General features: G+C 43.9%; 1 protein-coding gene across 1 annotated transcript in view; it reads right to left on the bottom strand.

Annotated features, from left to right (window-relative positions):
• The window catches only part of RTF1 (RTF1 homolog, Paf1/RNA polymerase II complex component), a 49,355-nt gene extending 40,795 nt beyond the window's left edge, over positions 1 to 8,560 (bottom strand). The window contains exon 1 of the mRNA XM_027083963.1: positions 8,354 to 8,560. Within this exon, the coding sequence (XP_026939764.1) occupies positions 8,354 to 8,551 (198 nt within the window). The 5' untranslated portion in view covers positions 8,552 to 8,560. The remainder of the gene's footprint in view (positions 1 to 8,353) is intronic.
• Between the last annotated feature and the right edge of the window lie 15,444 nt (positions 8,561 to 24,004).

Below are 24,004 nucleotides of genomic sequence, written 5' to 3'. Positions count from 1 at the left end.
CGTGTACTGAAAAAAAAAAAAGAGTCCGCCTGCCAATGCAGGAGACACGGGTTTGATCCCTGGTCCGGGAAGATCCCACATGCCGCGGAGCAACTAAGCCCGGGAGCCACAACTACTGAGCCTGCGCTCTAGAGCCCGTGAGCCACAACTACTGATCCCGCATGCCGCTACTGAAGCCCGCGCGCCTAGAGCCCATGCTCCACAAAAGAAGCCACCACAATCAGAAGCCCACGCACCGCAAGGAAGAGTAGCCCTCACTTGCCGCAACTAGAGAAAGCCCTCATGCAGCAACGAAGACCCAACACAGCCAAAAATAAATACATAAATAAATAAATTTATATATTAAAAAAAGGATAAGGCCCTGAAATTGGCAATAGCTTGGCTTAACCAAAGAACTAAAAGGGAACCAGGGTGACTAGAGCTTCATAGGCAAGGGGACAGGGGGTGGGGGTGGGGGTGGGGGTGATGGAATGAGGCAGGTTAAAGGTAAGAAGAAACCACATCATTCCCAGGTTTATACAGCAGGATCAGGAAAATGAATTTTATTTGAAGGCAGTGGGGAGCCATCAAATGGTTTTAAGCAGGGAAGTAACCATCCCCTGAGGGTTTTTAAAATAGCACTCTGACTGACAGAGGGACAGATTACAGGGCCAGGGAGGAAGTGCAGAGAGGAGTCCACAGCAGGGTCATCAGAGTGGATGGTGACCTGGACAAGGTAAGAAGCCACAGGGACACAGAGAAGTGGGAGGACTTGAGAGAAGCTAAGAAAAGAGTAGTAATTCATAGAGGTTTAAATCTGAGACATTATTTTCTATTATTTCTTTCATATCAAAATTTTTGATTGAAGAACATCATTCCAACAGTGGACACTGGTTATTTTTCAGGATAAGGAACAGAGCCATTGCGCGCATATACGTTTGAGGAACAGGGAGGTATTTTTGTTTCACTGGAACTGTTTCAACAAGCATGTACTATTTTTATCATTAAAAAAAAACAAAAGAAAACAAACCAAAACAATGAACATACACACGAAAACCCTTCTGAAGTAGTAATTCCAAAGTGACAGTGTAACATTCCTTTACATTTCACATGACTGGCATGAAATGTGGCAACTTCCCTTTCCAATTTCTAGCAAAGTGATTATAATTATAGATAAATACTGAGTTATATAAATGCCCACAATGTCATAGAATTGATAAAATAAAACCAGTTTTCAACACATTCAAAATAAAAGGTACATTAAAAATTTTTTTAAATTTCTACTACTGTTACTTGTTTCTACTTGGTTCCCTCTTCTAATACACTTTCTAACTAATGCACATTTCCATGGTTTACAGAAGAGGTTTCAGTATTACAGCAGAGGGGCTAAAGCAAGAACTCCCAATCTGACAGTGTCCCTTTACCTCTAAGTAATACTACTATAATCAGAAAAGTTAGAATCTAACTTTCTACTGTGGATATGCCAAGCAGCACTTGCTTATTCAACAAAGATTTATTGTCTACTCTGTGTCAGGCAGGCATTATTTTCAACTACGTACTTAAATGTCTCCACTTGAGTATTTCATAGACAACTTTAATCTCTACACATACAAGACTGAACACATGCTCTTCACCTTTAAACCTGATCTTCCTCCAGGGTTCCCCATCTCATGCCAGAATCTCCTCTTCCTCACCCTCAACATCCAACCAGTCATCAAATCCTCTCAGTTTTACAGCATGAATATTATGTCCAATTAATCCACCTTCTGTCGTCTCTATAACTACACCAGTCCAAGTCAGGCATTCATTCAACAAATACTGACAAGGTATATGCTGCAGGCCAGGCACTGTTCTAGGTGCAGGGATACTACGTTGAACAAACAGTCTTGCCCTCTTGGAGCTTCCATTCTAATGGAACTTATGCTCTCCACCATCTCTCACCTGGACTCCTCTATCTGCCATCTAACCAGTGTCCCTTCTCCAGATTACTCTCCACATAGCAGCCCGGGAAAACTTTTCAAAAGACAAGTTGGAACACCTCTTTCAGCTTAAAATCCTGCAGTGGTTTCTCATTACCCTCAGAATAACGTCCACAGTCCTTACTATTGCCAACCTGGACCTGCCAGTGGCTTAAAACGTCTTTTTAACCCCAGCCCACAGAAAGATAAATTATACTTTATGACCCTGTATATACATACATACATATATGTGAAACACAAGTTTTATGAAACAACACTTATCTTTACTAGGTCTGACATATGATTTTTTTTTCTATTTGATTCAATTTCGTTTTTATTTTTAACACTGGTTGTGATTCACTAAACTGGCTTTTCCATCCTCAAAGGGTCCAAACAGACTACTTCTGCAGCTTCATTTGTACCACTCTCCCTCCAACTAGTGATGTCCCAGTCACTCTGCTTCTTTCAGTTTCATGAGGGTGCTAGGTCCTTCCTGCCTCAATGCTTTTGTACATTTTGGTCCCTCAACCATGAACATTCACATGTCCCTGTACTCTTCAGTCTCCTATCTCCTTATCCCTAACCCATATTCCAGATCTCAGTTTAAATGTCACTCCCATCAGGTGAACATAGAGTCCCTGGTCAAACTCTCACAGCATCCTTGCTCTTCCTTCATAGCCTGTAACGCAAGTGTAAGGAAATGACTCTCTGAGCAATGCCTGCCCCTGTCCCTCCCTTTGCCCCCATCCCCTAAGCTCCTTGAAGGTAGAAACTGCTTCGATTTTGTTCACCCAATAGCCCTATTGCCTCGCTCTGTCTAACACATTTGTTGAAAGAGTAAAAAAAACAAAAAAACAATCTTTGCCCTTGGGGAACTTACAGTCTAGGGAGCAAATAAGTACACCAAGAGAACCAGTGTTGAAAGATAGGTTTTGAATTTTTCCTGAAAGCCTCTCTGTTAAAGGTCCCATGGGACTCAATTTTCCCTGCACTACTTCTAAAAGAAAATCAAGTGAAATTGGCAGATGAGTTACATCAGGCTAGATGCAACATTATGACACAAATTTAAAACTTCACAAGTTAACCCAACACTTCTCATAAGTTCATCCTAGACTTCAAACTCTGCTCTAATGTAAAAAGACTTTATCAATGAGAAGCACAACTTTTATTTTTTATTTTTTTAACATCTTTATTTAAGTATAATTGCTTTATAATGGTGTGTTAGTTTCTGCTTTATAACAAAGTGAATCAGCTATACATATACATGTATCTCCATATCTCCTCCCTCTTGTGTCTCCCTCCCACCCTCCGTATCCCACCCCTCTAGGTGGTCACAAAACACAGAGCTGATCTCCCTGTGCTATGCGGCTGCTTCCCACTAGCTATCTATTTTACATTTGGTAGTGTATATATGTTCATGCCACTCTCTCACTTCGTCCCAACTTACCCTTCCCCCTCCCCGTGTCCTCAAGTCCATTCTCTATGTCTGCGTCTTTATTCCTGTCCTGCCCCTAGGTTCTTCAGAACCTTTTTTTCTTTAGATTCCATATATATGTGTTAGCATACGGTATTTGTTTTTCTCTTTCTAACTTACTTCACTCTGTATGTCAGTCTCTAGGTCCATCCATCTCACTACAAATAACTCAATTTCATTTCTTTTTATGGCCGAGTAATATTCCATTGTATATATGTGCCACATCTTCTTTATCCATTCATCTGTCGATGGACACTTAGGTGAGAAGCACAACTTTTTAATTTCCCACCTTTTATGGGGAAGGTTTATGGAAGGATACTTTATAACAATGCTATTTTAACACATAATGTCTAAAAATAACTCCTAGAAAATACTTAGGGGCCTATTGTTTCAAAAAAATTTTTAATTTATGGTTACTTCAATAGAATGAGCATAGAAAAAGAGGACAGGACAACACAATCCCCATTTTAAATAAGGATGGAAATTATGAAATAAAGCATCCCAGTATGCATGTAGCTTTTTTTCCCTTGAAAACGGCAGAGTAAAGTTTTTATAAATACTGAGTTGTATTTATCTGAATAGACAACTCTGATTCCTTTATTATCTTAGATGCTTTTCATGTTATAGCACCCACTGCATAGATATTATTCCATAAAGAGTGCACATGTTATCTCCGTGGAGGTACGTGGTGGGGTAAAAAAGCCTAGGTTTGGCTCAAATTCTGTTATTTTTTTCCAAGAAGCACCAAAAGCAAGTATCTCCATGATTTGCAATTCTGAAATGTTGAAGAAAGGGTGTGGCCAACATAAAAAAATAAGGTCACTATCAGGTCATATGTTAAAATAAATCCTTCAAATTCTCAAAGGTCTGAGTTTTTAAAACCTTTGAAAGTTAAAACAAATTTTAAAGGACTCCAATTCAGTTACTACATACCTCTTCCCACCAAGAAGAAGGAAGGGAAAAAAGAAACAGGCCTCAAAAAAAAAATCATCCCAACAATTCAAACAGCTTCAGGGATTTAGAAAAACCGGCAGCTTTGCCACTTTGAACATCTCTGTTAAGTTCTTTTGCTTATATGTGCACACACTATGGCTGAGACAGGAAGCTATTTCTCTCCCAAACTACTTACAGTGTCTTACTAAAAGATTAACTTGCATACAGACAGTGGTCTCAGTGTTTAACACAAATAAGTACCTGGGCTGTACCTGGTAAAAATGCAGAGGAGAGAGTCCCCACAGAGTCTGATTCAGTAGGTCTGGGATGGGAGCCCCTGCAAAGTACATCTTAAACAAGCAACCCGAGCAGTTTCTGACACACATGTTCCTCCTCTCACCACCAGGAAAAGCCAATGTAGAAGGCTAAGGACTAACTTGGAGGTAATATTTCTGACCTAATGGCTTAGATTCCCACCTGGAAAACTCAGAGACAAAGGATCTCCTTATTAACTGTGCTCCACTCTCACACTTGACACTCAGAGATTTGTCATGGTTTGTTCTTTCCCACTAGACAGCAAATACAATGTTATACCCCCCAACGAAGACCCAGAACTAGATGGAGCAGTCCAAGGCATCTTGGTAAAGAAAGGTCCAGAATGCATTAATTTTGCTCAGAGGAGTCCTAAAGTCCCCAAAACTAGGCTGACTTTGAACTTCTGCTAAAGATCTCTGGGAGATCTTCTAGAGAGCATAGATCTTTTTGATTCCTCTGAGAGCCTCGCACAGTGCTGAACATATAGAGAAGGCACTAGTGCCTGTTAGGATGCGCAGGAAAAGGGAATTCTGATCTGGCTCCCATCTGATAAAAGAACGCCAATGAGTAGTTTGAAAAGGAGGAAGTTGAAATTGCTGTTAAAATGCAGTACGTATTACTTACAAATTTTATGCTAATTTCTTTTTACAAATAGATAAAGTTGGGTTTAAAGTTGCAATCCCTCCAGTTCCCACTTTGGAAAAGCTTTCTGTGGATCAGAAAAATCTCTCTACTACAAAAGGAAGCTCTCAACTCATTTCATATGTCAGACTTCTGTGGAAAATCACCAAAGACAGAATAATTTACAGCTTAGTTCATGCATCATCAGAACAGGTGACTTAAGAGTGCTTCACCAAGGAAGTCCCCCAAATAATTTTTTAAATTGATGTATCAATTTTCTCTAAACTATTCAATATACTTTACAAACATGAATTCTAGCAACACGGAAAATGGCTGTGCAACATCATTTTCATTTTGCAATATTAAAAACAGATTAAGTTAGTATAGTGGAAAGAGTATAGGCCTTGTAGTTGTACAGATTTGGGTTGAAATGCCACTAACAAGTTGTGTGAATTTAGATAAGTTACATCTTCAACCTCCATTTTCCTCATATCTAAAATGGGGAAGGGGCTTCCCTGGTGGCGCAGTGGTTAAGAATCCACCTGCGGATGCAGGGGACATGGGTTCGATCCCTGGCCCGGGAAGATCCCACATGCTGCGGAGCAACTAAGCCCATGTGCCACAACTACTGAGCCTGCGCTCTAGAGCCCGCAAGCCACAACTACTGAGCCCACGTGCCACAACTACTGAAGCCCGCGTGCCTAGAGCCCTGGCTCCCCAACAAAGAGAAGCCACCGTGATGAGAAACCCACGCACCACAACAAAGAGTAGCTCCCGCTCGCCTCAACTAGAGAAAAGCCCGCGCACAGCAACGAAGACCCAATGCAGGCAAAAATAAATAATAAATTAATTTAAAAAACAATTTTTAAAAATATTTTTATAAATTTCAGGAGTCTTCCGGGTAACGTTTTCAATTTACCTTTTACTTCCTATCCCATAACCAGGTGTCTATCCCTTTTATACTTCTCCACAGGCCCCACTACTCCCCACCTCCCACCTCCATACCACCATTTTCAAAACAGCCCTCTTTTCTTCAACACATCTTCAGTCCCTCTTTATTAAAGTCCTCCTCTTTCATGCCCTAATATTTAATTTCTGAGACCTCTGACTTACTACAAAGGACTCCCAAGAAGTCATTTATAGAAATGCTTTAGTTTCTAAGTGCTTGTACCAACATTAATTCTTTTTTTTTTGCAGTATGCGGGCCTCTCACTGTTGAGGCCTCTCCCGTTGTGGAGCACAGGCTCCGGACGCGCAGCCTCAGCGGCCATGGCTCACGGGCCCAGCCGCTCCGCAGCGTGTGGGATCCTCCCGGACCGGGGCACGAACCCGCGTCCCCTCCATCGGCAGACGGACTCTCAACCACTGCGCCACCAGGGAAGCCCTAATTCTCTTTTTAAAAAATAAATTTATTTTAGCTATTGATTTTTGGCTGCGTTGGGTCTTCATTGCTGTGCGCGGGCTTTCTCTAGTTGCGGCGAACGGCGGCTACTCTGCCGTTATGGTGCACGGGCTTCTCATTGTGGTGACATCTCTTGTTGCGGAGCACGGGCTCTAGGCGCGCGGGCTTCAGTAGTTGTGGTTCGCGGGCTCTAGAGCGCAGGCTCAGTAGTTGTGGCTCACGGGCTTAGTTTCTCGGTGGCATGTGGGATCTTCCCGGACCAGGGATCGAACCCCTGTCCCCTGCATTGGCAGGCGGATTCTTAACCACTGTGCCATCAGGGAAGCCCCCAACATTAATTCTTACAAATACTTAATCCTTTATAATAACTCAATCAGATACACAAGGCTGATGTTTTGGGTTTTTTTGCGGTACGCGGGCCTCTTACTGTTATGGCCTCTCCCGTTGCCGAGCAACAGGCTCCGGACGAGCAGGCTCAGCGACCATGGCTCAAGGGGACCATGGCTCAAGGGCGCAGCCGCTCCGCGGCATGTGGGATCTTCCCGGACCGGGGCACGAACCCGTGTCCCCTGCATCGGCAGGTGGACTTTCAACCACTGCGCCACCAGGGAAGCCCAAGGCTGATGTTTTATCTAGACTTTACTGTTCTGGCCCAAGATACATAGCTAGAAAACAACATAGCCCAGCCTAGAACTCAAAAATTTCAGATTCTAAGTTCAGTACTCTCTCTACTCAACTTATAGAACTATTATCTCTTGCATATCCTTTCTTTATATCATTTGTTCACAAAATGTGGGGGAAAACCCTCTTTGTATCTTCTGGTATCACTGGAGCACTGCTACAAAGGACAGCTTCCTCCCCACAGTATTTTCTAGAGTATATAACAGTTCAAGCAACCCCAAGACAGTGAGACCAAAAGTTAGTTTCAATGTCTCCTGTACATCTTTCAAGTAGAAAGAATTTCTGGGATGCTGCATGAAAAGGGCCAAGAGGCCCCGCCACACTCTCTCCATGACGCCCTAGATATTTCTCCACTTATGCCCTCTTTCCTCCTCCCATGAGCCGTCTTCGGTCTGACATCTCAACGGAGACCCTTCTCAAAGACAAACGACCCTAGCTGCCAAACAGATTCGTGCCCACAGCTACGTATTCCTCGCCAAGCACGACAGAGGTTCCCCTCCTCTCTGTTCACACCCTTGTCTGAAAAACTTCATCTTCCAGAGCTTGCACCTTCTCGGCCTCCCTCCCCCACACCGCCCCACGATCACCCTTGCACCTCCTCCAAAACCTCCCAGTCTCCCGGGTTGGCGGGCGATACTTCCTATCTCTCCGTGCCCGGATCGCCTGGCCTGCAGCCTGCCGCCCCGATCTGACCCTGGCAGACCAAGGACCCCTCGAGTCCCCCGAGCCCGAGGCCCACTAGCCTGGCCCCTGCCCCGCCTCCCCGCCCAAGGCGCCAAGTCCTCGGGGCTCTGTCTCCAGGCCCCGGCCAGACTCCAAGAGCCGCGGGCACTGTGGGGAGAGCAGAAAGGGGCGGCAGCGGGCGTTCAGGACACGAGGCAGGCCGGGCGCTCCGGCCAGGAGGCCCGGGGCCCGACCGGCTCCCGACTACCGTGGCCAGGACTCAGCTCTCCCGCTCCGCTGGCCCGCGCCTCCGCGGCCTGCCCTCACCTGATCCAGGTTCTCGTCGCTGCCGCTGTCTTCCGTGTCTGAGTCGATCACAACGCGGCCTTTCCGCTTCTTTACCATCGTGGTCCCCCGGCTCCCACGCCGGACGCCGCCCGGACTCCCCTCTTGCCCGCCTGCCAGTGGGACCGCCACTGCCGCCGCCGCCGCCGCTGCTCGACCCACACAAAGGCGACCGCGCATGCGCGCTCCGCTCCGCCCCCTGGCCCCGCCCCTTGCTCGTCGCACGCCGTTCGCCGGCGCCCAGAGCCCCGCCCACCCCGCCCCCGACGCAGCGTGGGAGGCGGGGGCATCGGGTTGGGTTCCGGGCTCTGAACCGCCGTTCCGTAACCAGCGCTGCCCGTTGGAAGACTTGGGTGTGTCTCTGCTGCGGGGCTGAAGCTTCACGTGCTGCCTACCTGTTGTGGACTGCAGCGGCAAGCATCTGGGTCCGCTCTAAGGAGCCTTTCAACTGTCCGACACTGATGGAGTGTCGAGGGCACCGTCAGGGCCGTCCGCCTGGGAGACACAAATCGGTTGGACCACGGTGAGGGCACCTGTCGTGGGATGAAGCCTTCCTACCTGGGCTGTGCGAGTGACAACTGAGCTGGGACGTGGAGGATGCATCTGATTTACCCAAAAAAAGAGTAGCGGGAAGGGTGTTCCAAGCAAAGAACCTCTTGGTCAGAGACCTAGCGATAATAGAAAAAGTTGGGCTCAGGGAACTGAAAGTTCATTATGGCCGAACAGAGGGTACGGTGTGTGGGGATGAGGCTGCGGAGGGACCCAGCAGCTGAATCATTCAGACCTAATAAACTCTTAGGAAGTTTGAACTTCGGAAGTTTGAACTTTGGTATTGAAAGATTCTAAACTGAAGAACAGCATTATCAGATTCGTGTTTTTAAAAAATTACTCTGGCTGCAGTGTGGCGAATGGATTACAAAGAAGGGAGACTAAGGCAGGGAAACCACAGAGGCTATTGATTGCATTTTGGCAAAAGATGATGATGCCCTCAAGTAAGGAAGAAGCAGTGGAATTGGAGAGAAGTGGATGGATTCTGGATAATTTGGAAGGTAGCATTACCAGGACTTGAAGATTAGTTGGGAGAGGGAAAATGTGACGTTCCAAATACAAATGGTGCTCAGGTTCTGGCTTAGGAAGCTGGTGGGTCCTTCGTGGAGATAAGGAACACAAGTGGAGAGGAGGTTGGGGAGACTGGAGGGTGCAGGAAATCAGTTCAGTTTTATGCCTGTTGAGGTCAGCTGATAAAAACAAATTCAGAAGTGATTTCTTTGTGGGATTTGGAATATAAGGTAGGGAGTGTCAGCAATAATAATTTGAAACTGTTCTCAAAAGTTTTTGGAGTCCATTAATTCTTTCTTCTGGTAGTGAACTTGAGAGCTAGACTTCAGTCTTCCCTGAGCTGTTATTGGGCAGAGGCAGGCTGATGAGTTCTTGCTGTCTGGTTTCCCTTTTCCTTTCCCTTTTACTGTCTATATTTTATTTTCTCCAGCAAGTTTGTATCACAAATGTGCATGCTTTAAAATAATAATAAAAGAAGATATAACATACACAGAGAAATCCCTGGAACTAAACACATACATACATGTCAAGTTTGCTGCCAGTTAGCTTGAAAAGGGTTCAGGATTAAGGTAGAGAAGACAACCCAAATAAGGCTCAACTATCTCTTTACTCCAAAAGATTTTTTCCTAAGAGAAGTCCCCTAGACTTCTCTCCCCCAGCATACCCTTGGAACTGAGCCCATGGCCAAGATGACCCAAAATGACCAGGTCATCTCCCTTGCTTCTGGCTACCCCAAAGGCTGGTGCCCTTCTCTGAGGACCCTCTCTAAATGTGTGAATAAAAGAAAGTCATAATATAGTCAGTGACCCCTGACTGCAATGAAGAAAGATAGGTTCTTTATTTGAGTGAAATCTATTGATATTGATCTTTCTGCAAGGGGTCTTCTAATGCATCATGGACTGGAGTTAGTCCATACTGAGACTAAACTGATATGAATGAATTAACACTGTACTCTAAATTTCCTCTTGAGTTGGCTTCCCAAGGAACCCAACCTGTGAAAGTTTGCCCTTGTAAAATGAGGATAATGATAATATCTGCCTCTTTGGGTTATAATAAGGTATAAATTAGTTAACACAGGTTAAAAAAAAAAGTGCTTAGAATACTTCCTGGTAAAGAGTAAGCACTCAGTAAATGTCAGGTATCATTGTTATAATTGGAGAGGCAGATTACAGTAGAGTGGGAAGGGGCTGGAGGAAGAGTGTTGGAGATGGGAGATTTTTATTTTTTAATTTGTACACGGTGTTCTGTGAACTTATTACACTGAGTATGAATTTTTCATAATTTTAAAATGTTTTCTGGGGAAATAGAGTAATTTTTAAATTATAAAAACGATTCCTACTTATTATAAATAAATTTAAGGGCAGAACATAAAGGAATAAAAAAAACTATGTAAAATTCTCCCATCCCAAGATATCCATCCACTCTTTATCAAAACAAACAAAATTGTTTGCATGTGTATATATTTGTTCAACATGTATTTATCAAGCACCTACTATATGCCTGAGCTCAGGCACTGAGCTAGATGCTGAATAAGATGAAAAAGTCACCAAGACAAGATCTCTGCTCTCAAGAGACTACATTTATTCACACATACACATTGCAAAAGTCATGCACATTCAAAGTGCTGTGAGGATCCCTTTTCATGCAGACCACCCCAAAGGACAAAAGAGATTTTTTTTTAAAAAACCTTGTTTTATTTTCGTTTTTTTTAATGTATTTATTTATTTATTTATGGCTGTGTTGGGTCTTCGTTTCTGTGCATGGGCTTTCTCTAGTTGTGGCAAGCGGGGGCCACTCTTCATCGCGGTGCGCAGGCCTCTCACTATCGCGGCCTCTGTTGTTGCAGAGCACAGGCTTCAGACGCGCAGGCTCAGTAATTGTGGCTCACGGGCCCAGTTGCTCCGCGGCATGTGGGATCTTCCCAGACCAGGGCTCGAACCCGTGTCCCCTGCATTGGCAGGCAGATTCTGAACCACTGCGCCACCAGGGAAGCCCAAAAGAGATATTTTTAACATCTGTTGTTTCTGAGAAAATGCAATATGACAAAAATTACTATGCATTCTTAATCCCCAATGTGATGGTGTTAAGAGGTGGGGCCTTTGGGAAGTGATTAGGTTATAAGGGTGGAATCCTCATTAATGAGATTAGTGCCCTATCAAAGAGACCCCAGAGAGCTTTCCCACCACTTATGCCATGTGAGGACACTGCAAAAAGATAGCAGTCTGCACCCAAAGAGGGTCTTCACCAGAACCCAAACATGCTGGCAACCTGATCTTAGACTTCCAGCTTCCAAAACTGTGAAAAATAAATTTCTGTTGTTTATATGCCAAAAAATTACTATGTGTTCATTAACCATTTTAAATGAACTTGTATTCTGTTCCTTACAACTATATCTAAAAATATATTTGAAAATAGTAATACATGTATGTATGTGAACTTTGAGAGAAGGACACAGAAATCATTACTGTGTGTATTTGCCATGGTGTTGCAGGGTCCTCCTTTTGGTGACCAGACCATCTCTTAATGAATTCAGGGTCTGAAAATTGACCCAGATCTGAAAGTGGGCAAAGGATGATCACTTTCCATTGGGGCAACTGCCCTCAGCCCCCTGATCACACAACCTTAATTTCTTCTGATTGAAAATTGAGGAGTACCCTCGTTGTCTGCCTATCTGTTTTGCCCTTGGGATGTTATATTCTGTTAACCATCTCCATAATTCTCTGAGGCTCAGACTTCTGTGGCTGTCATTCTGACCTTTCCACTCATTATAATAATTGCATCTACCTGGCTTCTGGCAGTTAAGTGTTGCCACCTGGCCTCTTGTTTCAAGACCCTATTGCCCCCTTGCTGTTAGTTAGCCCAGTTTTCTAACAGCCTCTCATACTGTCAGTCCTGTCCCAAATAGGAAAACCACCACTGAACTTTTAGTGATGCTGGTGCACCTCTTACTGTCATATTCCTTATGGCCTTGGTGAATGCAGTATCCTCTTTGGCCTTCCCACAGAAAATAATCAGTCTGTGGGATTTCTGACCTTGTATAGTACATCCACCTCATGCTGACTTCTCTGAGTTTTTAAAATCTCCTCCTACACCATCTGTCTTAGCAACTCTGGCATTTTTTACCTCATGTGGGCTGTAAAGTTTTCTGTGCTTCTGAGAGCCATTCTAGTAACAAATTTGTACCATTTCCTGGGGTCCTTGGCAGAATGATAAATTCTGTATCTTAGGAGAGTGCTCCCAAATCAATAAACTCTCCCTAACCCAATTTTACAACCTGGTCCCCTGATCAAGCACCCTCAGAATCCAGTCCCTTGCTTCTCTCCCAGTTCCTGCCCTTACATGCTTGGCTAGTTCTTGCAGCTCCTTTGGGTAGTCCCTTTCCTCCTTTATCAGTCCCAATATGTCCTTTGCTAGGTTATATGGTGCTTTAACCCGGTTATCGGCCGAGTATCCAGGAGGGAGACACAAGCAGATTTCGAGGAGGGTACATGCAGTCTTACAGGGTACAGGCTTCTGTACTGTCTACAAGAAAGAGGGAAGTGTGAAATGGTGGGTCATTTCTTTAGGTTCAGAGGGTTCAGGAGAATCTGGAAATTCAAGATCTTCAGGAACATCAATCAGATATCCCCATTCCATGTGTCATGATCTCATTATTTCCTAACTAGGGCCCTTAGCTGACCTGCATTGCTTGGGAGTTTAACCTTATTGGAGCTTAAACTATTCTGATGATTATCTGGGACCTCAGCTTTCCCTGCCGTCCCACTGCAGGTGTTGAAGACCTCTTCATATGCTGTTAAGGAGGCCCTCTGGCTTTCACACTTGGCTTTCAGTAACAGAAACCAATTTCACTATCCTTATAATTATTATGCCTCCCATATATATTTTTTGAAATATAGTTGATTTATAATGTTGTGTTAGTTTCTGGTATATAGCAAATTGAGTTTTAAATATATATATTTTTTCATATTCTTTTCCATTATAGTTTATTAAGGATATTGAATATAGTTCCCTGTGCTATACAGTAGGACCTTGTTTATCTATTTGATATATAGTAGTTTGTGTCTGCTACTCCCAAACTCCTAATTTATCCCTCCCCCACCCCCTTTCCTCTTTGGTAACCATAAGTTTGTTTTCTATGTCTGTGAGTCTATCTCTGTTTCGTAAATAAGTTCAATTGTATCATATTTTAGATTCCACATATAAGTGATATCCTGTGGTATTTGTCTTTCTCTTTCAGACTTACTTCACTTAGTATGATAATCTCTAGGTCCATGTTGCTGCAAATGGCATTATTTCATTCTTTTTTATGGCTGAGTAATATTCCATCATATTCATATACCACATCTTCTTTATCCCTACATCTGTCGATGGACATTTAGGTTGTTTCCATGTCTTGGCTATTGTGAATAGTGCTGCTGTGAACATAGGGGTGCATGTATCTTTTCAAATTAGAGTTTTGTCCAGATATATGCCCAGGATTGGGATTGCTGGATCATATGGCAATATTTTTAGTTTGTTGAGGAACCTCCAGACTGTTCTTCATAGTGGTTGCACCGAGTTACATTCTCACCAACAGTGTAGGAGGGTTCCCTTTTCTCTGCCCCTCTCCAGCATTTGTTATTTTTTAAAATATATATTTATTTTTGGCTGCGTTGGGTCTTTGTTACTGTGTGCAGGCTTTCTCTAGTTGCAGCGAGTGGGGGCTACTCTTCATTGAGCTACGGGCTCTAGGTGCGCGGGCTTCAGTAGTTGTGGCACACGGGCTCAGTAGTTGTGGCTCACGGGCTCTAGAGCGCCAGCTCAGTAGTTGTGGTGCATGGGCTTAGTTGCTCCGCGGCATGTGGGATCTTCCCGGATCAGGACTCGAACCCATGTCTCCTGCATTGGCAGGCGGATTCTTAACCACTGTGCCACCGGGGAAGCCCCAGAGTAGCACTCTTAACCATCGTCAGCAATTTGGTGCCTCTCCCTGGTCTGGTAGACAAGCACCTTCAGCTTGTTTACTCAAAGCAGTAAGAGACCAGCACAGTGGAAATAATTTTAGTGTAAAACATATGGAGGGGCAAGATAGTAAAGGTGGTCAAGACAGGGCAAGAAAGGAGAAACACAGTAGCCAGAGGCGGGATAGGGAAGGGAGAGTCTTCTAATACGTCTCCAGTGCTGTAGGCTGGAGGGGCCTTGAGCAGCTAGCATGCCCTGTCCATCAGCCTGGTCATACTCTCCTGGGAGTCCAAGAGTGGGTGACATTCCAGATTTCCCCAGTTTGGAGAAAATATCACTTAACACCCTCCATATCCATCTGCTCTGAAGGCCCTGAACTCCAAGCAGCCCCCTAATCTAAAAAGGCTTTTCCTTTTTAGACACAAATATTCTTGACAAATATACTTTTCAAGTATATTTGGCTGAAACAAATATTCTTGACAAATATACTTTTCATAATAAACTGTTGATCAATCTTATAAATCATTCTCTCTGTCTTTGGTTAGCAGGGACTGGTTCACCAGAGCCTGAGCACTTTTCAGTGATGAACTGAGCAGCCAGACTTCAAGGGGAGAGAAGAGATGACAGCCTGGGGACTGTGAGCTCTGTGTTCCCTCAGCATAACACCATGCTTTTCATGCATGGCCCTTCCTCTTTCTCCCTGTTTTTCTTACTTTGCCTTAGACTGGATGACTTTCTCTTTCAGCCCCAAATCATGCCCTAATGCCCCAGTGTGTGAATAGAATCATATTTTCCTACTGACTGCTCTCATGCAGGTGCTATTTTTTTTTTGGAAGAGGAAGAAGAAGGAGAAGAAGGGAGAAAGGGAGAAGGGGAAATAAAGAGGAACAGATGAAATCAAAAGGAAAGGAAGAAGGCAAACCCCTGGTGTGTTGAGGACAGAGCTTAAAGCCACGGTTTCTTTCAGTGTCTCCTCAAGGCTCTTTATTCATTCAAAAAATATTTTTGCAACACCGAGTGACACACATTTCTAAGTTAATCCTTTGAGTAAAGTGTAATTTAATTAGTTGGGGGGAATGTGGGGTGTGTTTCAGTCACTCTCAGATATTTTGAATTTATTTTTCAAGTGAAAAATTAATATATGCCCGTTGTGAATAAGAAATCCAAATACCGAAGTGTATAAAGTAAAAAGGTAGCCCTCATCCTCATTCTCCTTCTCTCCTTAACTCTTTTTTTTTTAAATATTGATTGATTGATTTGCCTGTGTTCTGTCTTAGTTGTGGTGCGTGGGCTTCTCTCTAGTTGTGGTGAATGGGCTCCAGAGCATATGGGCTCAGTAGTTGTGATGTGAGGCTTAGTTGCCCCACGGCATGTGGGATCTTAGTTCCCTGACCGGGGATCGAACCTGCATCCCCTGCATTGGAAGGCAGATTCTTAACCACTGGACCACCAGGGAAGTCCCTCTCCTTAACTCTTTTTTTCAAAAAAATTATTTATTTATTTATTTATGGCTGTGTTGGGTCTTTGTTGCTGCTCACAGGCTTTACTCTAGTTGCAGTGAGCGGGGGCCACTCTTCATTGCAGTGCGCAGGCTTCTCACTGCGGTGGCTTCTCCTATTGCAGAGCACGGGCTCCAGTAGTGGTGGCTCGCGGGCGCTAGAGCACAAGCTCAGTAGTTGTGGCGCACAGGCTTAGTTTCACGGCAGTATGTGGGGTCTTCCCGGACCAGGGCTCGAACCCCTGTCCCCTGCATTAGCAGGTGGATGCTTAACCACTGCGCCACCAGGGAAGCCCCCTCTCCTTAACTCTTAAGACCAGTTTGGTGTGTATTGTTCCAGACCTTTGGGGGAGCACATGTAAACACACCCCAAAAACAGGATTGGGCAACATGTATTATCTTGTAATGTGACCTCTCCCAGTAGTGTTAGACTGGCTTGATTGCCAGGCCAAGGTGGCACAAAGGAGTCTGAGAAAATGCTGCGTGTAACTACAAGGTAATGTCTATCCCCATAGGCCTGAGCTCCATGACTAAGTTGTATATGCTGTACATGTTGAACACTTATTAAATGGGAAACCTGTGGGGTTTTTTGTATTTAATTGTTTCCTCCTGGTGACTGAGAATTGATTTTAAGATGTTGAAAGTCAGCTCTCTCTCTGGACTCTCTCAGTATAGCTCCATGGTTCATAACCTTTTCCTACCTCAGCACACATAACAGATGCTGTGTGCACTTGCTACACACATAACCTGAAGTGTCCTCTGTACTCAAAAAAGCAGTCAGGAAAAGCATGTCAGAGTGCCAGGAAGTGAAAGGGATGCTGCCACAGGGATAACCTTATATCTTTAAAATTACTTTTATAAGGGACTTCGCTGGCAGTCCAGTGTTCGGGACTCTGCACTTCCACGGCAGGGGGTGTGGGTTAAATTTCTGGTCAGGGAACTAAGATCCCGAGGCTGCTCAGTTAAAAACAGAAACAGAAACAAAAACAACAACAAAAAGCATTCAATTGAGCACCTGCTCTGTGCCAGGCACTGAACCAGGTGCTGAGGAAACAAAGGTGAACAAGACAATCTAGTACAGCATTCTTGAACTTTACTGAGAAGCAGCTAGGAGCTTATTAAAATGCACAGTCTGTTTCAGTAGGTGAGACCAAGGAATTTGCATTTTTAACAGATACCCATGGTGATTTCCTCAAGAGTATGGGATGGTCTCATTTTATTTATTTATTTGTTTATTTATTTATTTGGCTGCACCGGGTCTTAGTTGCCGCATGCGGGACCTTCGTTGAGGCACACGGGATCTTTAGTTGCAGAATGTGCGAGCTAGTTCCCTGACCAGGGATCGAACCTGGGCCCCCTGCATTGGGAGCATGGAGTCTTAGTCACTGGACCACCAGGAAAGTCCGGGGATGGTCTCATCTTGAAAAACACTGGTCTCGACACAGAGAAGCCCAAAAATTACATTAGGGGTTCAAGATCAGGGACTATTTTTATCCCTGATATTTCCTGAAATAAGCAGCACATGTGTATTATCATGTGCTGAAATTAGAGTGACCCTCTGACAATGACTCAGGAAGATTTAAATGCAGAAGAATGCAGACTTATATAAACAAATTGTCTGTCAATATGTAGGAGTTTTCGGAAGATTCCAAATAATTAACATCCTCACTTGACAAATATTGAGTGCCTAGTTTGTCCCGGGTACTGGTGGGCATTCCCTTCTGTCTAAATCTCCTCCTATGCCTTATATTCTGCTACTTCTATTTTTCTGAACCATTATTCTATTTATTATTGCCCTTTCCTGTGTCTTCAAGCTCTCTTTTTCTGCTGGATCCTTCCTTTTAACACATCTCTTTTGTCTGAAAAGTAAAAATTCTTTGACCTTATGTCTCCTCTGGTTATAATTATGTTCTATTTTCTTCCTCACAACCCCATCACTTAGGATGCTTTTGGCTGCAAGTGACAGAAAACTCAATACACATTGGTTTAAACCAAAGCATCTATTGGCTCATGTGACTGAAAAGTCCAGAAGCATGTCTGGCTTTAAGCAACACTTGATGCAGTAGCTCAAATGATGTCTGAAGGAGCCTAGTCCCTTTGTGTTCTTCGCTCTACTTTAATCCTTGGTGTCCCATCCCATTCACCCCTGGCAGTTTTAAGTTCTCTCTTCATGGTTGCAAAATAGCTCAAATCCTCCCACCACCTTACCCAGGGAAAGATAGAGGATCTCACTGAGGAACCTCCAGGGAAGAGAGAGGAAGCTGTTTCTTCCTAGAAGGCCACAGTACTCCTTGGCACTGACTGAATTAGTTGTCAATTTCTGAACCAATCCCTGGGACCAAGGGTTGGGCTGTGCTGATTGGATTGAGCCAGTTAGGGCAACCCTTGGAGCTGGATTTGGAGTTAATCCCACCCAAATCATGTGGCTGAGAATGGAGGAGGAGTGGTTTTCCAAACAATATTTGGGGACACAGTACTGGAAGGAGAGGAAATGCTGCTTAGCGATCAATAACAGAGACTCGCTATAAGAGCCATGCTTCTGAAAATATAGGCCATGGTCATAGTCGAATGCTCTCATCTTCCATCTATTCTTTTTTTAAAAAACAAATTTACAGGGATGACTATTTATTTATTTATTTACATAGGCTGCACCATGTGGCATGCAGGATCTTAGTTCCCCGACCAGGGATCAAACCCCTGCCCCCTTTGTTGGAAGCTCAGAGTCTTAACCACTGGACCACCAGGGAAGTCCCCTCTGTCTGTTCTTTACCCCTGATCCTGGGGAAAAAAATTGCCCCTCATGCCCACATCATTAAATACTACCAAATCCATTGTTCCTTCTAGGTTCTTACCTTGTTTGACTTCTCTGTATCATTTGACACTATTGATGACTCCTCTCTTGACTCCCTTGGCTTATGTGATGCCTCTTTGTCTAGGTTCTACTCTTGCTTCTCTGACCACTCTTTCTCAGGCTTCGTCCCTTAAGTGTTGGTTTTCCATTTTAGGCCCTTTTCTCTTGTCGATCTGCAAACTCTGTGGTATCTGGCCCATTGCCCAGCATGATGTCTGGCACATATTAGCGCTCAAACAATATACTAAACAAATGAACAAATGAATGAATGGGTATTCACTTAGGCTTGAACTCCACTCTGCTAATATAATTCCCAACACTGTATAATCAGCTGATTCTACTCTCCAGGTCTCCATATATGTCAACAGCCTTACTGCACACCCCCTACCAGATAACCCACAAGTGCCTCGGATTAACGTGTGTAAACTACCCTCCTTATCCTTATCTTTAAACCTGTTCCTCCTCTTTTACTCACTCTACTAATTGATGGAGTCACTGTCCACCCAGTTATCCAAAACTGCTTCCTGGTATCTTTCCTCATACCTCCCTCAAACACTTCCTAAGCCTTCTGACTCTACCTCCTTAGTACATCTCACTATCTTCTTCATCCATGCCCACTGCTACCGCCCTGACTTACGTTACGTTAGTCTCCTTACCTTTTTCCTCAGCCTCTACACCATCATCCATCTCTTAAAGCCATTATGACTTGTTCTTAGAGAACATTTTTAAAAGTCATATCTTATTTGTATTTCTCCTTTCAATGAGCACCCCTTTGTCTACAGGATAGAGTTCAAACTCTTGGGCTTGGTGTGAAATATGATTTGTGATGCTGTCTGGCCCAGACCACTCTTCAAAAATGTTTTTCATACTATGAGTGGTGACCTGTTTGCAAGTCATGAAATCAATTTAGTGGGTCACATGTAACATTTAAAAAAGTGTAATATATAGAATTGAAACTATGAGAGTGTATTACTTAAATTATTCAAGTATTATGTTTTGTTTATATATTACATAAGTGAGGATAGGATAGCTTTTGCTGCAGTAACAAATAACACCCAAATCTCTGTGGCTTAACACAGCAAAGCTTATTTTTCACTCATGCAAAGTCTACTGTGAATCTCAGAAATGCTCTAGGGCAGCTGTCCTCTTCTTGTTGGATTAGCAATTAAGGGTGGGGAATTCCCTGGCGGTCCAGTGGTTAGGACTCCGTGCTTCCACTGCAGGGGTCACAAGTTCGATCCCTCGTTGGGGAACTAAGATCCCACATGCTGCGCGGTGCAGTCAAAAAAACAAAACAAAAAAAGAGCAATGCAGGGTGTTTCAATTCTGTGGTACATCCAGCTCAGTACATGCTTTCACAATCACTGTGGTGGGGAAGAGAACATTGGATGGTCTTGAACCTGAAATGAAATGTTTTGGCCAGAAATTGGTAAGTGTCACTTCTGCTCATAATTCACTAGCCAGAAGTAGTCATATGACTGCCTAATTGCCAGGAGGCAGAGAAATATAATCCTCCAATATGCCCAGAGGGATAGAAGAACTGGATGTTTGTGGGCCCTGGAAAATTCCACCATATTAATATGTATGTATGTATTGGGTCATAATAAATTACATTTCTTACTGTGGGTCACAGTAAAAAAAATAATTGAGAAACTGCTCTATTGCTTCCTTTTCCCTCTGCCCTCACTATACCCTATGATCCAAAGGAGTGCATAGAGATATAGGACCTACATTCAGAGGCCAGTTCTACCACTTCCCTGCTTCTGTGAACTTGTTCAAGTCACCTAACCTCTCTGAGCTTCATTCTCTTAAGAGGTATCAGAGGGAAATAACATTTGTCTTGTAAGATTGTGGTAAGATGTAAGAGACATGATATGGTAAATGTCTGGCCCTAGGCTTGACTCTGTGTGTGAATTTAGTCCCTGGAAATTGTCAGCATTCTGCCAAACAGAACTCCTTTTTTCAGATACATGATCTCTTTCATAACCCCGTGCATTTGGACATGCATGCTGCCTCACCTGGATTGCCTTTTCCCTTCTCATCTGTCTGTTAAGTGCTTTATCCTTTAGTACTCAGCTCAGTTTCCTCTAGGAACTACTCCATGACTCAGATGAGCAGATATGATACAGTGTAGTGGATAATGGGCATGTATCCTGGAGAGAACCAACAAACATAGTTTAAATCCCAGTTCCACCACTTCACCAGCTATGACAAGCCTGTGACTAGCAAGTTATTTAACATCTGTTAGATTCAGTTTTCTCACCTGTGAAATAGGCATAATATTAGTACCTACTTCATAGGATGTTGTGAGAATTAAAAGAGAAATTGCCTCAAAAGTGTTAGGTTCGGTGCCTGGCCCATCACACCCTTCTTTGGGCCACCCTGTACCTAGTAACTCCCTCTGCTATAATTCCTCTCACTCTGTGCTGCCATTTTTTGTTTGACACCATGCCATGCACTAGACTGTGGACTTGTTGAGCACTGTCCCAGAGTTCAACAATAATAGCTAGCTTTTTTGGCTTCCCTGGTGGCACAGTGGTTGAGAACTCGCCTGCCAATGCAGGGGACATGGTTTTGAGCCCTGGTCCGGGAGGATCCCACATGCCACGGAGCAACTAAGCCCGTGCGCCACAACTACTGAGCCTGCGCTCTAGAGCCCGTGTGCCACAACTACTGAAGCCCACGTGCCACAACTACTGAAACCCGTGCGCCTAGAGCCCATGCTCTGCAACAAGAGAAGCCACCACAATGAGAAGCCTGCGCACCTCAACAAAGAGTAGCCCCCGGTCGCCGCAACTAGAGAAAGCCCGCGCGCAGCAATGAGGACACAACACAGCCAAAAATAAATAAATTTATTTAAAAAAGAAAAGCTTAAGTACTAAATCTTGAGGAAGCCCACATTTAGGGGATGGGGGAGAGAAAATGCAGAATAATGCCCTACTGGTTGAAACCACCCAAGCCAGTATTACCTGACTCTTCTAATGGTTTAATCTGTGACAAAATTTATACTTGAGTTATATATTTCCCATATGATGTTTAGTAGTCTCTGGCTTTCACATGCTGACCCATTCAGGAGTAATTCAGGGTTCTTGCACCATTATCTAGGACCACACTGTCCCATATCGCAGCCACTAGCCACATGCGGCTATTTAAACTTAATTAAAATAAATAAAACTAAAAATTCAATTCCTCATTTCAAGTGTTTAACAGCCACATATGGTTGAGGTCTACCATATTGGACAGTGTTGCTAGGGGACATTTCCATCATCACAGAAAGTTCAGTGAGTTTAGGAAGTCCCTGCCTATTTGTCTGTCTTTCCTGTTGGGTCTACCTGGATGTGTTGTCATCGTTGTTTGTTGTTGGCCACACTCTTGTGCGAGATCTTAGTTTCCTGACAAAGGATGGAACCCGCGCCCCCTGCAATGGAAGCATGGAGTCCTAACCACTGGATGGCCAGGGAAGTCCCTGGGGGTATGTGTGTGTGTTGGGTTTTTTAAAATCTTTATTGGGGTATAACTGATTTACAATGTTGTGTTAGTTTCAGGTGTACAGCAAAGTGAATCTGTTATACAGATACATATATCCACTCTTTTTAAGATTCTTTTCCTATATAGGCCATTCCAGAGTAATGAGTAGAGTTCCCTGTGCTACACAGTAGGTCCTTATTAGTTATCTGGATGTGTTATTTTTACTAAAAAAGAAACATGACCCAAAATTGGTCAAGCTGTACACTTACAGATAGTGGTACAAAGTGGGATACATTATTTAGGACTAGAGTCACCTGTGGATGATAAACTCTAATTAGCAGTGTTAATAGGAAAAAAAAAAGCTTACTTTTCATGTTAGAGTCCAGATATAGGCGATCCAGGGCTGTTTTGGCTGCTCTGATTCACAAAGTCCTCAAGGTCCCAGGCTCCTTCTAGCTTTCTACTACTTCTGCAGGAGCTTGCCCTCATCCTCCTGGTCCAGGATGGGGTTCTGTCATGACAGGTTCTAAGCAGTAATATGAAAGCAAAGGGGAAGGATGGAGAGGACACCTGTCAACTTTTTTTTTTTTTTTTTTGCAGTACGCGGGCCTCTCACTGTTGTGGCCTCTCCCATAGCGGAGCACAGGCTCTAGACGCGCAGGCCCAGCGGCCATGGCTCACGGGCCTAGCCGCTCTGTGGCATGTGGGATCTTCCCAGACCGGGCCACGAACCCGCATCCCCTGTATCAGCAGGCGGACTCTCAACCACTGCGCCACCAGGGAAGCCCCCACCTGTCAACTTTTTTAAGGAAAGCTCTTAGCCACAATCACATAACATTCCCACTTCCATTAGTAGCTGCAAATGGGAAATGTAAACTTTATTTATGGGCCCAGCTAAATATTCTATTACAATGAAACAAAGGAAGAACAAATATCAGGAAGCAATGAGTAGTTTCCCTCTTAGGGCTCAACTCCAGAAAACAACTACCAGTTAGGAAATGTCAATCAGAAACGGAAGCTATTAAGTCTGTCCAAATCTTGCACCCTGGCAAGTGAAAAATAAATTTTCTCCTAGGTTTAAGCAAAAGCAATTCAGGTTGAGGAGATATGTAATGCTGTGGCAGACACAGAGGATCTTTCCCAAATCTAAGTCAGGAAGGGACAGTGATAGAGCCACCTGGATTGTGATTGTAATTGTAAAGGAGGATAAAATCACCTCAGTCTGAAGGGATTGTCACTGCTCATATATTGGTGGGGGATGGATTGGGGTTTACCTACCTGGAGTCAACTAAGACAAGAGCCACGGAAAAAGAACATGTCTGTGTTTATATACTGATTAAAGTGGCGTCATAAAATGTCTGGTCTCAGAACAGCAGATAGAAATATCCCCAAAGGAAGAATAGACAATACCTGTTGTTTAAAGGACAGTTTGCTTGAGCACTGCCAGCTGTTTCTAATTATGTGACCCTCCTCACCCACTGGTCTGTGTCTGGCCTGGAGGGTGGGTTTCCCCACCAGGAGGGACTGTCCTGGGTAGGTGGTCTTGGGTCTCAAATCAGACCCATTTTCTGTTGTCAATTAATAAATGGACATTCTGGTCTGTCATTTCTCCTCCTATGAAGTTGCTTGTCATAAAGTAATCCTCTGAGTAAACAGATAAAATCGAGTTCCTGGATTAGCAAAGCAGGGAACTAACCCTGGATCTGCAGGGTTACAGATGACCTCAGGTAATCTCTTTTTCTGAAATCATTTATTTCCTTTGCCTCAAACTCTGAAAGGACTCCATCAAGAGGTGAAATTGCTGAATCATATTTGC

The sequence above is a fragment of the Aethalodelphis obliquidens genome, unplaced genomic scaffold (genome assembly GCF_003676395.1).
Source record: "Aethalodelphis obliquidens isolate GAN/ISIS:26980383/991018 unplaced genomic scaffold, ASM367639v1 scaffold51, whole genome shotgun sequence".
NCBI lineage: Eukaryota > Metazoa > Chordata > Mammalia > Artiodactyla > Delphinidae > Aethalodelphis > Aethalodelphis obliquidens.
Note: the sequence above shows the minus strand (reverse complement) of the source record. Positions and strands in the feature narration are given on the sequence as shown.